Consider the following 18,490-nt stretch of genomic DNA (forward strand, 5'->3'; position numbering starts at 1 on the left):
TGCAATGGGTGCAACTGTTTGTCCTTTATGAGCGATGCATTGTGCGGTTCGCAGGCGCGGCGCTCAGTCGGTGTGGCCGTCTCAGTTGCAGGTGTGAGCTCGTTAGTGGGTGTTGTACAGCGGCGATTTCAGGATATCTTAAGTTCATCTGTAAACACGCTTGAAAGACTAGTTGTTGATTATTAGAGTAAGTATATGTGTTTGTAGTCACGCTGATCGTTCACTATTTATGTGCACAACCAATAGCATCGCATGGTTTCTTATTTTATACATTCACTTATTTCATTAGCATCACATACGGCTGTCCTCATTATGTCATCCAAGGATTCAAGAGGTCGACGTGTCAGTTCTGAGTCCACCAAAGAAGCGAGCAAAGAAGAAATCATTAAGTTCTTCTGAGAAGCACATGGTGGTTAATGTGTATAAAATGGAACCGTTACATCCAGAGCAGTCGATGAGTGACATTGTTTCGAAAACAGCTGCAGCTACAGGTGTTGGACGTTCTTCAGTGTATCGTGTGATAAGTGAGTACAAGGCCACACACTCTTTGAAGTCTCCCAAGAAAGGAAAATTACGACAGAAATTTTCTGAAAATGTTGATGACTTCGATAGAAATGCAATACGAAGCAAAGTAGAAGATTTTTTTTTCGTAACGAATTGACAAAGTGCTTATAGTTGTGAACGAAGATGCAGATCTGGGCAATTTTCGGAGAACTACATTTTATAAGTTATTGAGAGAAATGAATGCCAAATATGTCTGGTGTAGGCGCGATAGCATGCTGATAGACAGGGATGACATCATTTTACGGAGGCGGTGTTATCTTCGAACCATTAAACGGTTGAGAGATGACTGCAGACCCATTTACTATTTGGACGAGACGTGGGTGAACGCAGGACATACCCGAAGTTACGTCTGGGTAGATGACACTATAAATTCCTCAAAACAAGTGTTTCTGTCCGGATTATCCACCTGAAGCAAGAGCTCATCAGGTAAAGGGAAACATCTGATTATCGCACACATTGGCAGCAAAGCAGGGTTTGTTGAAGGATGTGTGTGGACTTCCGAATCCAAGAAAAGTGGAGATTATCATGAGAAGATGTGCGCCGAAACCTTCGAGAAGTGGTTTCAAGATGTTCTTCCTCGGCTTCAGGAAAATGCAGTTATTGTTCTTGATAATGCGCCATACCATTCTCGGAGAAAAGAAAAAGTTCCCAATGCGAATTCCAATAAGCACGAAATATCAGAGTGGCTAAAATCTAAAAACATCGATTTCGAAGACGGTATGTTGAAGAAAGAACTTTTAGATATGCTTAAAAATCACAGAGCAGCGCACAACGAATACACAATAGATGAAATGGCGAAGAATGCAGGGAAAACTGTTTTCAGAATTCCTCCATACCACTGTGAATTAAACGCCATCGAGTTAGTGTGGGCCAGAACCAAAGGCTATGTTGCAGCGAAAAACAAAACATAGAAAATGCCAGAAGTTAAAGTACTGCTAGAGGAAGCAGTAAGAACAGTGACTGCAGAGGATTGGAACAAGTGCGTCCTCCATGTCGTAGAAAAAGTGGAAACTCAAATGTGGAAATTAAACTGCATTATAGAGGAGAGAGAGAGAGGAGCGGTTTGTTATAAACTTCAATGAAAACAGTTCAAGTTCGACAGAGTGAACCTTGTTTCGTCCTGTATCATTATTTTACTGGTATTGTTATTAAAATTAACAATTAATTGTGTTTGAATGGAGTGTTTTGTTAGCAACCTGAATGAAAACATATCTGCTTCGACAGAATGAACTCGGTTTAACATTATTTTAACATAATTGTTAAATTTATTTTGTACATTGTTGCCCAGGTTTCTCATGGTCTGCTGTGACAGCTCGGCAGCCAGCCGAACGCCGCCAGCTGCAAAGCGTGCGCCAAGGATTTTCCACACCCCTACGTATCACGTGAACACCGAATGCTTTCTCTGGAAACGGGCGTAGTCGCTCACGTGACACTGTTTATATTTCGCCCCAGCTCTCGGCGAATAGACTGTAGGATACTGTGTATACAACCAAATCATAAAATGTATAATTTATTTGACTCATAGTTAATGCACTGGTTCTCGCATAGCACACATTTAGGGAAGAAGAAATATACAGAATTATTCTGTTGAAGAGCTTCAGAATTCATTTAACAGCTCCCAGTGCAAGTAGAACAGCAATAAAAGTGTTTAAATAATTCTTATAAATAAGGAATAGAGAGAATTTGTAAAATTCCTAATGTTTCATGGAGTTTAATCATCAGTACTGTTTTACTATTCAAGAAAAAGACTGTCCTCCATAAACCTAAAAAAAGAAAGCCAAAATTGGTGAAGATAAAAATGTCTTGTGTTTCAAAGCATCGTAGCAAGGGTTTGTCATCAGAATGGCAGTCTCAGTGCCACAATCTTGTGGTGAGAAGGGCTCCTGGCAGCAACACGAGCACATAAAGATGACGAGCTGACCACTGCACGCACCGAATTCTTTATTATCAGAGAGTGTCTGCTACGATAACAGTGCGTCATTACAAGTGCTGAACTGTTTGCTACCAAAGGTGTTTCCTGTCAGAAGAATTCACCATTACATGAGCCGAATTACTGACCGTTTGGAGGTCGAATGGCATTTAGTGGAATGATATTATTGGCTACTGCACTGGCCCACGTATCCTTGTAAGAGACCCGTACAGTTCCACACAGATGGTGTTCTCAACATACCTCTAAACCTGTACTTATCACTTTCACTTTCCGGGCTTTCATCTCCCACAGCTTGTAAGGGTACAAATCCTTGGGACAGACATTATGAATGAGGTAGACCAGTTGCTGTGTTGCGTCAACAACATTAGGAGGTGATACTGGTCAATTTCTGATTTTTTTTTTTTTTTTTTTTAACGGAACACCATATCAGTATCTCACAATGTCGAGACCGGCTTTCCCTCCACATACATCACCTTGACCTCTACCAACTGTTGCTTGCAGCACTGTTGACGACAAGACACGAAATGCTTGCAACATGTGCATTTAGTCCGAAGGTGACCACTGCCGGCCGCTCGAGACTGGTTACTGCATTGCAAAATACTCCTCCGATGCTTTTATTTGAACTGATATTAGAATTCTAAGGCAATATGTTACTTTTCTCACAGGTAGTTTTCAGAGTCTCCCAGTGTGGGAACATACTGTGTGCAATTAATAACCACGTAACGAACAGCGGGTGTCTACGGGCTGTTGTCTGTGAATCAGGAGGGAGCCCCTCGATGTGAGCACACAGTGTGCAACACCTTAAGTGCTCTCGAATGATGTCATCAAACACTGATATTTTAACCAAAGTTCCCAGCAGCTGAAAAAGCATTTCTACTCCATTTATACTGCATGAACAAATAATTTAAAGTGAGTGTTACTGAACACTGTTGAATGATGAAATATTTATTATATAAATACATAGGAAGTCAATGTCAAGTACTAGCGTTGTATCAGATGTGAAGGATTAACATGTTAAGTGGTAACAGAGAATTCTGATATGAGCCCGATGCTCGATACAAGTTTGTAAAATAATCTGGATAGAAGAGAGAAAAAAGGCAAATAGCAGTCCATGACAGAAAACAGTGCTGATCACACGCTAACCACACGACTCGCACAGTCCATGACAGATCTCTGCAACTGTACCCGCTCGCCCCCCTTCCTTGTCTTAGCTGCCACCCTTCTAATCTACAGAAGGTTTTCATGAAGCTGTCAGATATTCCAATCACCCTCAGCTGAAGGTTTCTATCAGTGTAGACAACTCCACTGCAGAGCCTGCCCCAGGCACCCACCCATATACCCCTTACTCAATCCATACCACTGACAAAATGTGTAACATTTAAGACCTCCACGAAATTACCTCATACGCCAACCAACACGTGTACCACTCGGCTTTTTGCACGAGGACGACATCCTCCAAAAAGGACAGACGAACAACCCACATCAGACATCTGATATCTGGTAACAGAGAAGACTCTGCAACGTGTCTCCGGACGCGTGACAAGTGTTACGTAGAGAAGTGACAGCAAAAGTTTTCCAAGAATATAATTTATCTACGGAGTTCAAGAACAAGATACAGTGCCATGACCTGGCACTCCACCCCATGTTGACAGTCACTGGGGTGGATGACGGTTGGAGAAAATGGCTGGGACAGAGGCAGAGAGCACAACCATCATCCTCTGTATGCCCCACACCACCATCTTTTTACTTGCATGTGTGAAGGTCTACAAATTACGGTGGGACGAAACCAAAGGAGTTGACTGTTTGCGTCCGAACTCACTCTACTTCCACTCTGTATGTGGCCCTCCAATACGTGCCGTCACACCGAAATGGCTATTGTCGCTGTCTCCTCTCTATCCCTCAGCACAAACTGTCATCTGAATGCTCGAACCCGCAGTGGCCTACTGCGCACACACGATGCTCGACGCAACTGGCTGCTGTCTGTCCATGTGCAGTAATTGTGTGCCACATTGCGACGCTAATGACGTCCTCAAGTTTTGTCAAAACTGCTGTGTTTTTTTTGTAAAGCTGTTATGTTTTTGTGATTCCTCCATAATTTACGAAAATCTCACTTCACCTCATTTCAAAAGGCATAAAAAAGTATTGCAATTTTCTTTATCTGCTGCATCTTTTATCAACAACAGAGCCAAATACAATGCATTTTCATAGGCTGATACGCAATCAATTTCTCACAGTTCTATTGTCATGGTTTACTTTAGAATATAAATGATTCCAGATGCTGCCAATCTTTATATATATACTTTCTGTGCGCGCGCACACACACGCGCAGGCGCGCGCGCGAGCACGCGCACACACACACACACACACACACACACACACACACACACACAGAGAGAGAGAGAGAGAGAGAGAGAGAGAGAGAGAGAGATGGGGGAGCAATGTGGTGTAACCCGGTGCAATAATAACTAATAAATAGATGAAGTTACTTATTTGTTTTGAATGAGTCCATTTGTATCTTTGGTGAAAGCCTGCCTCAAAATCAATGAGCAAATAATTGGAGACAGGTATCTATAGAAGCATGATAATCACAACAATTAAAGGTCACAGTTTGACATATATCTGAGCACCTACACCTAATGAAATAATTCTTCTGAACGATTCACACTTTCAACTCTGTTACTCACCTAGATGAGGAATCCTGCCAGAAACTGACAACTTACAAATTACACTTTACATAATAAAAAACCATGGTATTTTGTATTATTTTCTGTTTATGCATTTCTTCACTTTTTCCTGATGATGGTTTTCATTTTCTGCAGCTAAATATCATTACAATCAAACAAATTTCAACCTGCACACTCTAATAACAAATCCCTGTATTTCAGTGTGTCAATGTAAGTGATAAACAGGTTCTTCGGTCACCTAATCTTCACTCTCTTCTTCTACTAAACGCATTTTGTTCATTAGAAGGCGTATTCGAAAGGTATTAAATCTCTGACTGGCAGAAAATGATTCATAGATCAGGAAGTAGAGAATAGCAATTCTTTTTGAAGTAGTCTCTTCAGTATTTCCCCCACTGTCAGAAGCACTTCTGGAACACATCTTTTGGAACAAGGAGCAGCTGGGACATCGTATTCCACAAGAGGTCTTCTGCCAATTCAAATTGTGCTCCTTTCTGGAGCATTTTCAGCTTGGGAAATAGTCAACAATAACACAGAGTCATGCTAGGGCAGTAAGGAGCCTGAGCAGCCACAGGGATGATGTGTCCAGTGAGGAAATTTGGGCCGGGACATGTAGAAAGGGCAGGAGCATCAGCGTAATTGAGCTGCCAAGTTTTTTCTGCCTCCAGATCCGGTCATTTGTGCCGCACAGTGTGACGAGTGTCATGCAGGACCACCCAATAGTATTTCTTTGTGATGCTTTGCCCTCGTGGTGCATACTCACAAAGCATCACGTCACAATAGTCGGAGAAAATAGTCTATGTGCAGCTGATACTGCTGCGGACTGGCAGTCCTTTTCTTGGCCTCAGGTATGTTGGACGTTCCTAATGCGAGTACTCGTTTCATCACATCTGACCAGGTGCTCAGAAAGTTAAGGTTATTGTTTGAATTGTCCATCACATCCCGTGCGGTTTTCAGATAGCATTTCTTCTGCTCCACAGTCAGCAGTTTCGGTACTAATTTCACAGACTCTCCCTTCATGCACAAATCATCATCAAAACTGAAGGTTCCGATCCATTCACAAGTTCTGGTACTGTGATATGGACAGTTTTTCGTGATGAAAGTCTGCATTTGCTCAATGACATGTCATTTTGGTTTGCCGAAGGTCAATCTGAATGCAATTTGTCATCCGCTGATGAGCAGGCTTGAAGTGGCCATATCACTCCTTTGTGATTAATTTGCTTGTGCGACTGTCCCAGAAATCTTGTCTTGTATTGCTGAGCTATTTGCAGAATTTGATGTAATATCGCTGTTCTGTCTGTTCTGACATTTTACATCTTACTGGAATCTGATGAGAGCTTGCTACACATCTCCACTCCTACACTGACTACCAGCGAATAACATCTTCTGCCAGAAGGAAAAAGCTGCAGACAGTGGACGAGTGTCCCCCACCTCACCTCCACTGAAGAAAGCTCCTCTCCTCTGTCATTTTTGTGGGAAAGAAGAAAGTTCAAAACTTTGTGAACATTCAGTGTGTATTCGTATCACTTAATTGTTCAAATCTCAGTCCAAAGGTACCAATAAATAAACCACTTTAATTGTTTTCCTTGTTGGCTCAGGGTTTCGTGTAGCTGTTAGCTTGCTCCTTGTAGTTAAAGCTGAGTCAGAACACTTAATGAGAGTTGGCACCCAATGTAACATCTGACGTATTTACCTTTCTCTTTTAATCAGCTCATCTTAGTTGATTCTCTGGAGGAAGAGGTCCTGCTAATCAGTGCCTCTGAAAGCCTGTGTGTAGGTGAGGAAAGGCTTGAATTCTTCACGTTCTGCAGCTGTTACTGTAGAGAGAGAGAAAAAAAAAAAAAAAAAAAAAAAAAAAAAAAAAAAAAAAAAAAAAAAAAAAAAACCACTAACTAACTAACTAACTAACTTCTACTCATATCATGAGAAAGCATGTCCAATACAGTAGTCTCAATTATCTGATCTTTGGTTATGTGACCTTCTGTGTTATCCGACCCTTTCACCGCGCCGACCGTGCACCAGCCGACGACAGATCAGTGACTAATGTGTTGTTTGTTGATACTCAGTTCATTGTTGCCATCTGCTACTCCTCACTCCTCAGTGCCAACTTAGATCTGTAGTGGAGTGGACGTGTTGCACTTTGTTTATTGTAAAAATTTGGGGTGATGGCTTCAAAATGGAAAAAGGTGGTTGTTTCAATGGAAGAAAAACTTAAAGCTTTAAAAATAATAGACAATGGTGAAACTTTATTAAAAGTGGCGCAAGATTATAACGTCGGGAAAACATCAGTTGGAGACTGGAAAAGGAACGGCAATGAAATTGAGAAGTGGTGTTCTCAGCGAGCAACCTCGGCTGTTTCAGAAGATCGGAAAACCATAAAAAAATGTGATTATGAAAAAGTAAGTGAAGCTTTGTTCCTATGGTTTACTCAACTTAGCGATAAAGGTGTACCTGTGTCGGGACCTATTTTGCAGGAAAAAGCCTTAAAGTTTCGTAATGAACTAAATGAAGGTGAACCTGATATCACAGCTAGTGTAGGTTGGCTCGATAGATGGAAGAAAAGATACGGAATTCGGCAATTTAATGTTTGTGGTGAAAAGCTTTCAGCAAATTTTGAAGCTGTTCAATTGTTTAGGAATAAACTTCACAAGGTATTGGAGAAGGAAAACTTAACAGGCAATCAAATTTTTAACTGCGACGAGACTGATCTCAATTACAAAATGTTACCGGAAAAAACATTAGCGTCACAGGCCGAAAAGGCACCACCAGGCTTGGATGAGCTCAGACTTTTTTAAAGAATGGTTTTTTAACAAGTTCGTGCCACAAACTGAAAAGTTTTTGAAAGCCAACAACTTGCCCCGCAAAGCACTGTTGCTTCTAGACAATGCCACTTGTCATCTTAATGAAGATGAACTTCAAGCTCAAGATATAAAGACCATGTTTTTGCCTCCAAATGTCACATCCTTACGTCAGCTTATGGACCAAGGGATCTTAGAGACACTGAAGAGAAACTACCGCAGAAACTTGCTTTCCTCTTTAATTAATGCTATGGACAAGGGAGAAGACATGCTAGAGCAGTTGCTTCGTATTAATTTGAAAGACGTAGCTTATGACGTGGCCCAATCTTGGGAGAGTGTTGCAGCAAATACAGTTGCAAAATCCTGGAAAATTTTGCTACAGGAAAATCAAGAAAATTCTCCAGATGATGAAAATCTACAGCAGCAGACCGAACCAGAAAACACTACCCTGCTTTCATTTTTATGAAAAGTTCCCGGATGTGCTGACACAACAGAAGATGACATAAATGAATGGATTGTCCAAGATGAAGAATTTGAAGTGACAGATGAGGAAATAGTCAACATGGTAAACGAAAAAGAAGACGACGAAGAAGTGGATGTAGTGGAGGAAAGTGCACCCAAGATTTCTCACAACGAAGGACGTAAGGCGTTAGAAACTGCTTTAAAATATGTAGAGCAACTGGAGGAAACACCATCTACCGAGGTTTTACTTCTTAAGAGACTACGTGATTTAGCAGCAAAAAAAAAAAAAGGCAAACAGCAGGCAAACAAAAGACAATTGCTAACTTCTTCACACAGTAAAAATCTAATCAGTCTAATTTTATTTGTATTGTATTATATGTTTAACTCATTTGGCCTACTTTAGTTTAATTTTTGTGTTTTTTTTGTATTATTTTCGGTGTTATCTGCCTTCCCACTTATCCGACCTTGCTGCAGCTGGTTTAGTTCGGATAATCTAGACTCTACTGTACTTTCCTTTTATAAACATATATTTCCTTGAATTGTTGTAGAGATCATCAGTGTGTTTTGTGAATTTGAGTAGAACACAACATTACATATGCCTCAAAGGCTGAACATAACCATTAAGATTACAATATATTTCATTTGTCACAAAACCATCTTGTCTTTTGTTTTCATTCTTGGAAAGTGTTGTTGTCCTTTGAATGGCAAGCCATTGCCAAACCATGATGCCAAAATGTAAAAGGGCCTGCCCACAGCTGGTGAAGCCATTTCCTTCTCACCACAAGCTGTCATTTTCTCGTATTCCATGCCTCCTGTATAATATCGCACTTATAAAAAAAAACGCCAGTGCAGAGTACATGTTACACAACTTACTTCTTACTCACTCGCATCTTTCCTTGTACTACACAAAGAGTGTGAAATTTTATTTGTCTAAACGGTATCAAACAGTTCTCACTGACAGATGATTTCAACATATGGGTTATCTAAATTACTAATTTGTATTATAAACAAAAACTCTTTGTACTGATGACAGAATATTTCAGATTTCACTTTTGAAAAAAGATACTAAACCATGCACACATATTCTGTAAGCCAGATAATCTGCACTCACATAATCGGCAGTTTGCAGCATACTTTAAGAACAGCATTGGGCAGCTCTCGGAAAGAGAAAAATAGTGGTATACCAAGCTTCACAAGGAATATTACCCAATGCGTATCCGGATTCCAGGCGAGTCCGCAACCGGCGAGGAAGCCGGGCCAGCCAAAGGTGTGGGGTGTCAGGTGGTGCGAACCGGACCAGTGTGCTACCACGACGCCCAGGGAGCCAGTCGACACGGCTGCGCGTGCTGCCCGGTACGTGTTGCACACTGCCGCCTCCGGACAACCCGCCAGACTGCAACGTCGTCACATTTCGGTAAAGGTCTAGCACATCGAAACACGAGAATTTTCTTTGAATGACATAGGGCAGTGGGAAGTCTACAATATTTGATACGATAGCCAGTGACTCACAGACTCTCACAATACAATGTGATGGATACTGTAGTCACTTTAAGACCCACGTTTTGCCAAATAACAGCTGCAGTAGATATGTAAACCAAATTTGTAGTTTCGTGTTCTCGTCTCGACAATTAGAACAGACATTTTCACTTCACACTTTTACGGTTCTCACATGCAATGAAGATAATACAACAAATACCAAAGATGCAGGAATTGCCTCCTAATCATGAACCTCTCGACATTTTCAGGTTACTCGAGTCAGCTGATACACAACTTACTGCACTACTTCATCACCCTGGGATCTGGTGATATTTGAAAAATACTTTAATTCTACATGTTCTCTCTGTTGAAAGGGGAGGTTCTGTTCAGTTTTAAAATATCCCACACAATGGAACAATATTATGAAAGGTTAACTGCTACTCACCATACAGTGGAGCTACTGAGTCAGAGATAGGCACATCAAAAAGACTGTCAGAAAGTGAGCTTTTGGCCAACGAGGCCTTTGTTGAAAAGTGTACACACACACACACACACACACACACACACACACACACACACAGGGCCACAGTTACTGGCTCCTGAAGCCAGGCAGTAGCTTCAGCAGCCACAGACTGCGGCCGCGCGCGCGTATTCTTGTGTGTGTGTGTTGGGGGGAGGGGGGCACACGTGTGCGTGCATGTGCGTGTTGTCTATTTTCCACACAGGCCTTGTTGGCCAAAAGCTCACTTTCTGACAGTCCTTTTGCTGTGCCTGTCTGTGACTCAGCATCTCCACTACATGGTGAGTAGCCACTACCCTTTTCACAATTTTTTTTATTTTCCATCCAGGATTTTCCATTGTTTGATATCCCAGACATTGATACCAAACCTAAAACGTCCCAAAATTCTGTTCAACATTTCAGCAAAGTAGTATACAGCTGCTTCAAATGTAAGAGATTCTTCTTCGTGCAATGAGAACCGATGAAGAGAAGGTTTACAGTATTTAATGATCTGGTAGACCAAAGAAAATCTATCACTGATAGCAGCTCACCTACAAAGAGATAATGGGGGGGGGCGGGGGGGGGGGGGGGGGGGGGAGCGGCAACTGAATATCTTAGAATTGATAAATCATGTAAAGGAAACTTCCAGCTAATAGAGAAGAAATTACTGCAACAGTGTGGCCAAAACATAAATACAAAGAACGCAAAATTTGTAAAGAAGTCCCTGTGCCGTCTGACGATCAGCTTAGGCACAAAAGTAATTATTGTTCATTCAAAAAAGTGTCTATTTGCAATTTTTTTCCTTCACTGATATTTTATAAATAAGTGTCATAATAGAGAAATGAATATTTGATGTCTTCTGCAAAACGAGCAGCTACCCTTATTTTTATATATAAAGAGAAATCCCTCGTTCCACTATGTTTATAATTGTTCTCACATTTCACAAACTGCTTTTCATCAGTTCGTATCTGACTAGTTTTTACCTTCCCTTTCTTTGCTACAGTTGTCCTAATGCGACTACTTGATTTTGAAATTATTTTTAGCACCAACATAAACACAAATTTACTTGCCCTTTCCACACAACACTCACGTGGATGCTTTTATTTCTAGAAATTAAATGTTCTTGAGTGCTAACCTCAGGAGACTTCCCAAAGTGTTTTTCCACTTCCACTGCCATAGGCACAGAGTTTTACCTCCTTAACCCTCCCTCAAGCTGTCGACTATTTACCACAAGAGCATAATGTGGTGTTTTCGGCAGTGTACATCAAACATTGACTTTTAGGCACAGTTCCCAATGAGTCAATGTGATATGCGATACAACATGTTGCCATAAAGGTTGTGTGACAAGACACTTATCTGTGCGACACTCGTGTTGTCTCCCCATTTCCGAGGGATGGGAGCAGGGAGTCGGGAGACAGACTGGGTGTTAATATGTTCTTTCTCCCCCTTCCTAATTGCTCGATAGATGAACATGCAGCTTACAACTGACAAGGATGAAGAAAAGTTGACATGAACATTTGCAAAAGATGCCTTGACGCAGAGATGCAACAGCAGCAAAAAATTATGTTCAAAAGGAAAAAAGGTAACATAATATTTTCTGTATGAGAGAAAGCCTCACAGAGGACAAAAAGAAGATATGAAGGAACTCTGTATTCCTGTGGTGCTCACAGATGCACTCAGGTGATTGCATTCAATATGGATTGACAGTGAGACAGAAATAGTATCAGTTCCTCGAATGCAAATTCTCTCTCACAATAACCAAATGATTACTACAAGCCCCACTGCCTACGAAAGAAAATTCTGTGGCACACCAGGAATCTACTCCATACCTTAGCTTTTCCCGAAACACAACTTATTGTATGAAAAACTTAACAGTTAGCCAGGTAGTGTCATCTAAAGGATCATTTGTTTTTCCCACAAAATCCACAAGTATATCGCACAGGAATGTGTGTATGTGTGTGTGTGTGTGTGTGTGTGTGTGTGTGTGTGTGTGTTAAACACAGGTCTATAATCTTGTGCTGTCTGCACTTGCTGTAGCTCACAAACCTGTAAGAACAAAAAAATTAAAGAGTACAAATTTCAATCAAGTTTCAAGAAATTTAAAACACAAAACCCAGAAGAAAAAATGCCAGTTCCAGTTATAAAATTTAATGTTTACAATTTGCTTCAACCTTAGGCCTATAAAGTGTAAAGAGAAGGCCTGACCACCAAGAGAGAACAGAATATACATGGTCAGATTCCCACTCTGACCAGATGAGAGTGACACACTTAAAATTTTGCTATCGGAACAGACATTCTTGCTTCAGACTCGCATATACACTGAAGATACTATGACAACATAGTGTAGGAAAAGCATCACAGGCACAGGAATTGCCTTTGACTCCTGCACCCCTCGGCATTTCCACTTTACTCTAGTCAGCTAGAACTGGTCACAAGCTCATTCTCTACCTGTGACCCTGTAATCAGCCAACATTTTGAAAACAATTTAACCGTACAAGTCTCTGCAGTTGCAAACTGGGAAGAAATTCCCCAGCTGTTCGAAGATTAACAGAGAAAATTCAGTGTGTGTGTGTGTGTGTGTGTGTGTGTGTGTGTGTGTGTGTGTAATGGGCACTCTATGAGGGGGTATTGCCATATTTTAAAAGGAAAGAATGTCGATGAACTCACTAAAACTGTTGCACACAGTAGGATGAAACCTACAAAACAACACTTATGCGTCCACTCCCACCTCACTCGCATTCACTCACTCAATCAGTATTCCACATGTGTTATGACAGTGGAAAACCAACAATCAAAACGCAACTAAAGCGATAGAGCAGCTAAAACAACAGCACAGGCAAATTTGACCAGCTGGCCACTTATAAAAAACTGGGTGAGCCAGTCACATTGGCAACACATTAAGGCTATCTCCTTAAAATCTTGAGAAAAATGTTGGACGATTCACAAAACTGTAAAATTCTAACCACATTTGTTAGAAAGTCATTTAAAATAGGTGGCAGATCTCCTGGTAAATCTCTGGTCTGAAAATGAAACACAGTCTAATAAAATGTGGAGCACAGGGATCTGTATGCCACACGCACCATGCATCGGAGGGTCCTCGCGCCGGAGAAGAAGTCCGTGTCGTAGGGCTGTGGCCTATGTGAAGACAAGTAAGAAGGACCTCATGCTGTCGACGTGGCTGCAAGTAGGTATGCTACGGCCGTGTTGAGGGCTTCGCTAGATGAAGCTTACTGTCTGTCACTTCCAGCCATTTATCCTTCCATTGACACAAGACTGTATCTCAACAGCGAGATGATAGCATGCGGGGGGGATGGCACACTGAATGAACTGAGGATCGTGACATGCCTCGTTGGCTGCTACATTCTCCCTTTCGTTCCCCATAATATCCATTTGTCCTGGCACCCAGCAGAAAGGTATCTTCTTCCCCGACAGTTTTAGTTAGAAGAGGGTGTACTGGATATTCCGGACTACATTATTTGCTAGGTACAAGCACTGCAGAGGATAAAGGGCACTCGGGGAATTGGAACAGACATGTAATTTAGTACACGAATCTTGTCTCATCTGCTCCAATGCCCACAAGATTGCATGTAATTTTGTGTCAATGACAGTAAAGTCTTCACACCTGCACCTTCCAGCCAACAACAAGTAATCAACTTTCTGCAACACTCTCGTGTCATCCAACAGCGCTGGTCACGGACTTCCAGCAGACGGACCAATAATATTGTCTGGTGCAGAGGCTGCCGTTAATACCGCAACATGCACGGCTGCATTTGGACTGGTGCCGTCACCCAAAGTGTGGAGTGCCGAGCGATGGTGTCGCACAGTGTTCAGTGACTAATCGCAGGTCTGCACTAACCCAGACGGCCATCGTCATAGAGAGTGACAGTGACCAGAGGCTAGTTCCCATTCCTTCTCTATTTTGGAAAGAGAGGCACAGCTGTGTTATTCTGGCATCACAGTGTGGAGAGATACCAGGTACGACTTCACATTCAGATGGCATAGACTGACATACTGGTCACAAATATCCTCTATCCTCACATGTTATCTGTCATACAACAGTGTGTGCCGTTTTTCAACAGGACAACGTGCATCAGCACACGGCGAGTGTCACTACGAACCGTCTGCGTGAGGTCGAAGAACTGCTGTGGCCAGTAAGATTTCCAGAATTCTACCCGACCAAACATATGTGGGAGCAGCTGGAACATAAGACTCCATCACAGTGCCAGTATATCGAGGACCAGTGGGAAGTTTACAATATTTGATACGATAGCCAGTCACTCACAGACTATCACATTACAATGTGACTGATACTGTAGTCCCTTTAAGACCCAGTTTCCCACGTTTTGGCGAATAACAGCTGCAGTAAAGATGTAAACCAAATTTGTAGTTTTGTGTTCCTGTCTCTACAATTAGAACAGACATTCTCGTTTCACACTTATACGGTTCTCACATACAATGAGGATAATAAAACAAATACCAAAGATGCAGGAATTGCGGCCCAATCATGAACCCCTGGACATTTTCAGGTTACTTGACTCAACTGATGCACAAGTTACTGCACTACTTTGTCACCCTGGGATCTGGTGATATTTGAAAAATATTTTAATTCTACATGTTCTATCTGTTGAAAGGGGAGGTTCTGTTAAGTTTTAAAATATACCACACAATGTAACAATATTATGAAAGGATAACTGCTACTCACCACACAGTGGAGCTACTGAGTCAGAGATAGGCACACAGGGTGTATAAGTGGACAAAGAAAAAAAATTCCCGGATTTTTATCGGATTTCCCAGTTAAAAATACACTTTCTCCCAGGTGAAAATACACTTATTCCGTGTTAAGTGACAGTATACTCTTCTCGGTACTGTAAAACTCATCAATTCTTTGAATGTTTATGTTTTTATATACCGACGTTTTGAAAGACCTTTGATGTGCAGCAACATGTACGCTGCATATTTCCGTATTACAAAGGTATAAAGCTGAATTTCACCAAACACCACATGTCACTTTCCGAAGCATTGAACTCGAGATTGCGAGGTGCTTTTGTAAGCCAGTCATAGCTCACTGTCACGTGATCTCGCCAGCTGATGACAGCACGGAAACATGATGTAGTAGGCCAATAGCAAGATCACTCTTTAAGTAGCTCGAACACACAAATAAGAAAAGTTAATGGTTTAAATTAATATACATAGCATTCACATATAATATTGGTCTCTAATATTAATAAGCTGGAAGAGAAGCTAAGCGTCCACATATAATGTTGATCTTTTTGCGCGTGTTACATTTTAAGATTAATCATATAAATGTGCCAGTAAAATTTTTAATGGCAACGTAAATGTTTGATATTGTGGCCTCGAAATTCTTCTAAATGGTCGTCTGATTTTTAAATGAGAGTGAAACGTTTTGTGATTTAAGTAATTCACCGTATATTCTCGCACATAGTTCATCTTGCGTAAAAGGAAATTTGGTTTGAATGTAACGCTTTTCCAACAACCATTCGCAATAAATTCCTGTGACCTGTTAGAAATAGGTTCGTTTCCAGTTGGAAGAGAGTGCCAGATAATAGGCGGCACCCCGCTTACGCAGCTATGATGATGCAGGAAGCCCATATGTTCATATGTGTGAAACATTAAAAGATCTTAAATTATGTCATACAAGAAACAAGACATCAGAGGATACTTCAAGAGCATCGGAATTTCGCGAACCATGCGAAAATGCATAATTCGGCTTAAAATGCACATTCATATGTCCAGATTCGTATGTAAATTTTCTTGGAGTACCAGTACTGTATTATCTCATGTTTGGTTCTTTATTATGGCATAATGCCACGCGTGCACTTGAAATGCAGCGAACAGTTGAAACTAGCCAATAGTGCGAAATTAAGCACTTCGTTTCAAATAAAACAGAAAAGATTAATGAAAGCCAAATCTCTTTAGCAAACCGACAAAAATAACTTCATTGTTCTGCAAGGCGATTAATGCTTGACTGTCAGGAAGGTGGAAATAAAATCTAAAACTAATAACATATTTTAGACTTCTGTAATTATGCAAAAGTATTTTAATTCATTTGATAACTCCCGGCCGCAAAAATCTGTTTGTTATCATTTAACGTGAGAGCAATAAACTAAGAGGAAACAACAAAATCACTGAACATAAACACAGGTCATGTGAAGACAATCCATCTCCTACCACAACTCAGACTGTTCTGGGCATCAGCGCAAGACTTACTATATTTCCAAACTTTGGCAATATTAAGTAGTGGCGCCCAGCCATACTTCTGCAACCAGAAGTGAAAGAAAGTACTCCTTAACACTCCCTCAAGCTGTCTACTAGTTACCACAAGGGCCACAATGTGGTGTTATCGGCAGTGTACATCAAACATTGACTTTTAGGCACAGTTCCCAATGAGTCAATGTGATATGCGATACAACACGTTGCCATAAAGGTTGTGTGACAAGACACTTATCTGTGCAACACTCGTGTTGTCTCCCCATTTCCGAGGGATGGGAGCAGGGAGTCGGGAGACAGACTGGGTGTTAATATTTTCTTTTTCCCCCTTCCTAACTGCTCGATAGATGAACACGCAGCTTATAACTGACACAAGGATGAATGCCTAGACACAGAAAGACTACAGCAGCAAAATATTATGTTTGAGAGGAAAAAAGGTAACATAATATTTTCTGTATGAGAGAAAGCCTCAGAGAGGACAAAAAGAAGCTACAAAGGAGCTCTGTACTCCTGTGGTGTTCACAGATGCACTCAGGCGGTTGCACTCAATACGGATTGAAAATGAGACAGAAATAGTATCAATTCCTCGAATGCGAATTCTCTCTCACAATAATCAAATGATTACTACAAGTCCCACTACCTATTAAAAAAAACTCTGTGGCACATCAGGAATCTACTTCATACCTTAGCTTTTCCCCAAACACAACTTATTGTACAAGGAACTCAGCAGTTAGCCAGTGTATGGTCATCTAAAGGATCATTTATTTTTCCCACAAAATCCACAAGCATATCGCACAGGAGTTATTGTGTGTGTGTGTGTGTGTGTGTGTGTGTGTGTGTTTTTAAACACAAGCTGATAATCTTGTGCTGTCTGCACTTGCTGCATCTCACAAACTTGTAATAACAAAGAAATAAGAAGCACAGATTTCAATCAACTTTCAGGATATTGAAAACAACAAAACCCGGAAGAAAAAATGTCAGTTCCAGTTATAAAATTTATTGTTTACAATCTGCTTCAACATTAAGCTTATATAATGAAAAGAGAAGGCCTGACCACCAACAGAGAACAGAATATACATGGTCAGATTCCCACTCTGACAAGATGAGAGTGACACACTTAAAATTTTGCAATCAGAACAGACATTCTCTCTTCAAACTCGCATATACACTGAAGATACTATGAAAACATAGTGTAGGGAAAGCATCACAGGCACAGGAATTGCCTCAACTCCTGCACCCACTGCCATTTCCACTTCACTCTAGTCAGCTAGAACCGGCCACAAGCTCATTCTCTACCTGTGACCCTGTAATCAGCCGACATTTTGAAACCAACTTAACCGTACAAGTCTCTCATATAAAAGACAAGATTTCCATCTGTTTTAAAACATTCCAGACTATTTTAAACAAAGCTTTTAAACCTAATTAAGAAATGCCTAGTAGTTCACCGGCTGGCTACAAACATACACGTAGCGTTAAGTTTAGTGACATTAATTCACTCACACGAAGAACTGCAATCTCTGCAGCTGATACCTTGCTTGAGAAAAATTATGAAGATTTCTAATAACTACCATATAAGAACAACGAAACAGCTGTACGAACTACTACAAGTAATAGGATGCTCTGCACGACAGGGTACGGAATGTGGCAAAATTATATTTTGCGATATTTACCACAAGCATTAAATCTACAAAAAGTTCTGTATAATATCATTGATTCTCAGATTACTTGTACATTTTCCCTTCTTAACTATTACTACGTCAGGCAATACAGTTTTCTTTAGATAACTGTTTTCTCTACTTGGAAAGGACATAAATGTGCCAGTGAATCGAACTTATTTTTGCTCGTGCATTTA

At 40.9% G+C, this 18,490-nt stretch overlaps 1 protein-coding gene across 2 annotated transcripts in view; it reads right to left on the reverse strand.

The window, feature by feature from the left end:
* LOC126424546 (uncharacterized) overlaps positions 1 to 18,490 on the reverse strand; it is a 176,078-nt gene that overhangs the window by 28,768 nt on the left and 128,820 nt on the right. For both annotated transcript variants that reach the window (XM_050087290.1, XM_050087289.1), the window contains exon 15: positions 9,642 to 9,828. In XM_050087290.1, coding sequence (XP_049943247.1) covers positions 9,642 to 9,828 — 187 coding nt within the window. The remainder of the gene's footprint in view (positions 1 to 9,641; positions 9,829 to 18,490) is intronic.

This window comes from Schistocerca serialis, chromosome 10, assembly GCF_023864345.2.
Source record: "Schistocerca serialis cubense isolate TAMUIC-IGC-003099 chromosome 10, iqSchSeri2.2, whole genome shotgun sequence".
In the NCBI taxonomy this organism is placed as follows: domain Eukaryota; kingdom Metazoa; phylum Arthropoda; class Insecta; order Orthoptera; family Acrididae; genus Schistocerca; species Schistocerca serialis.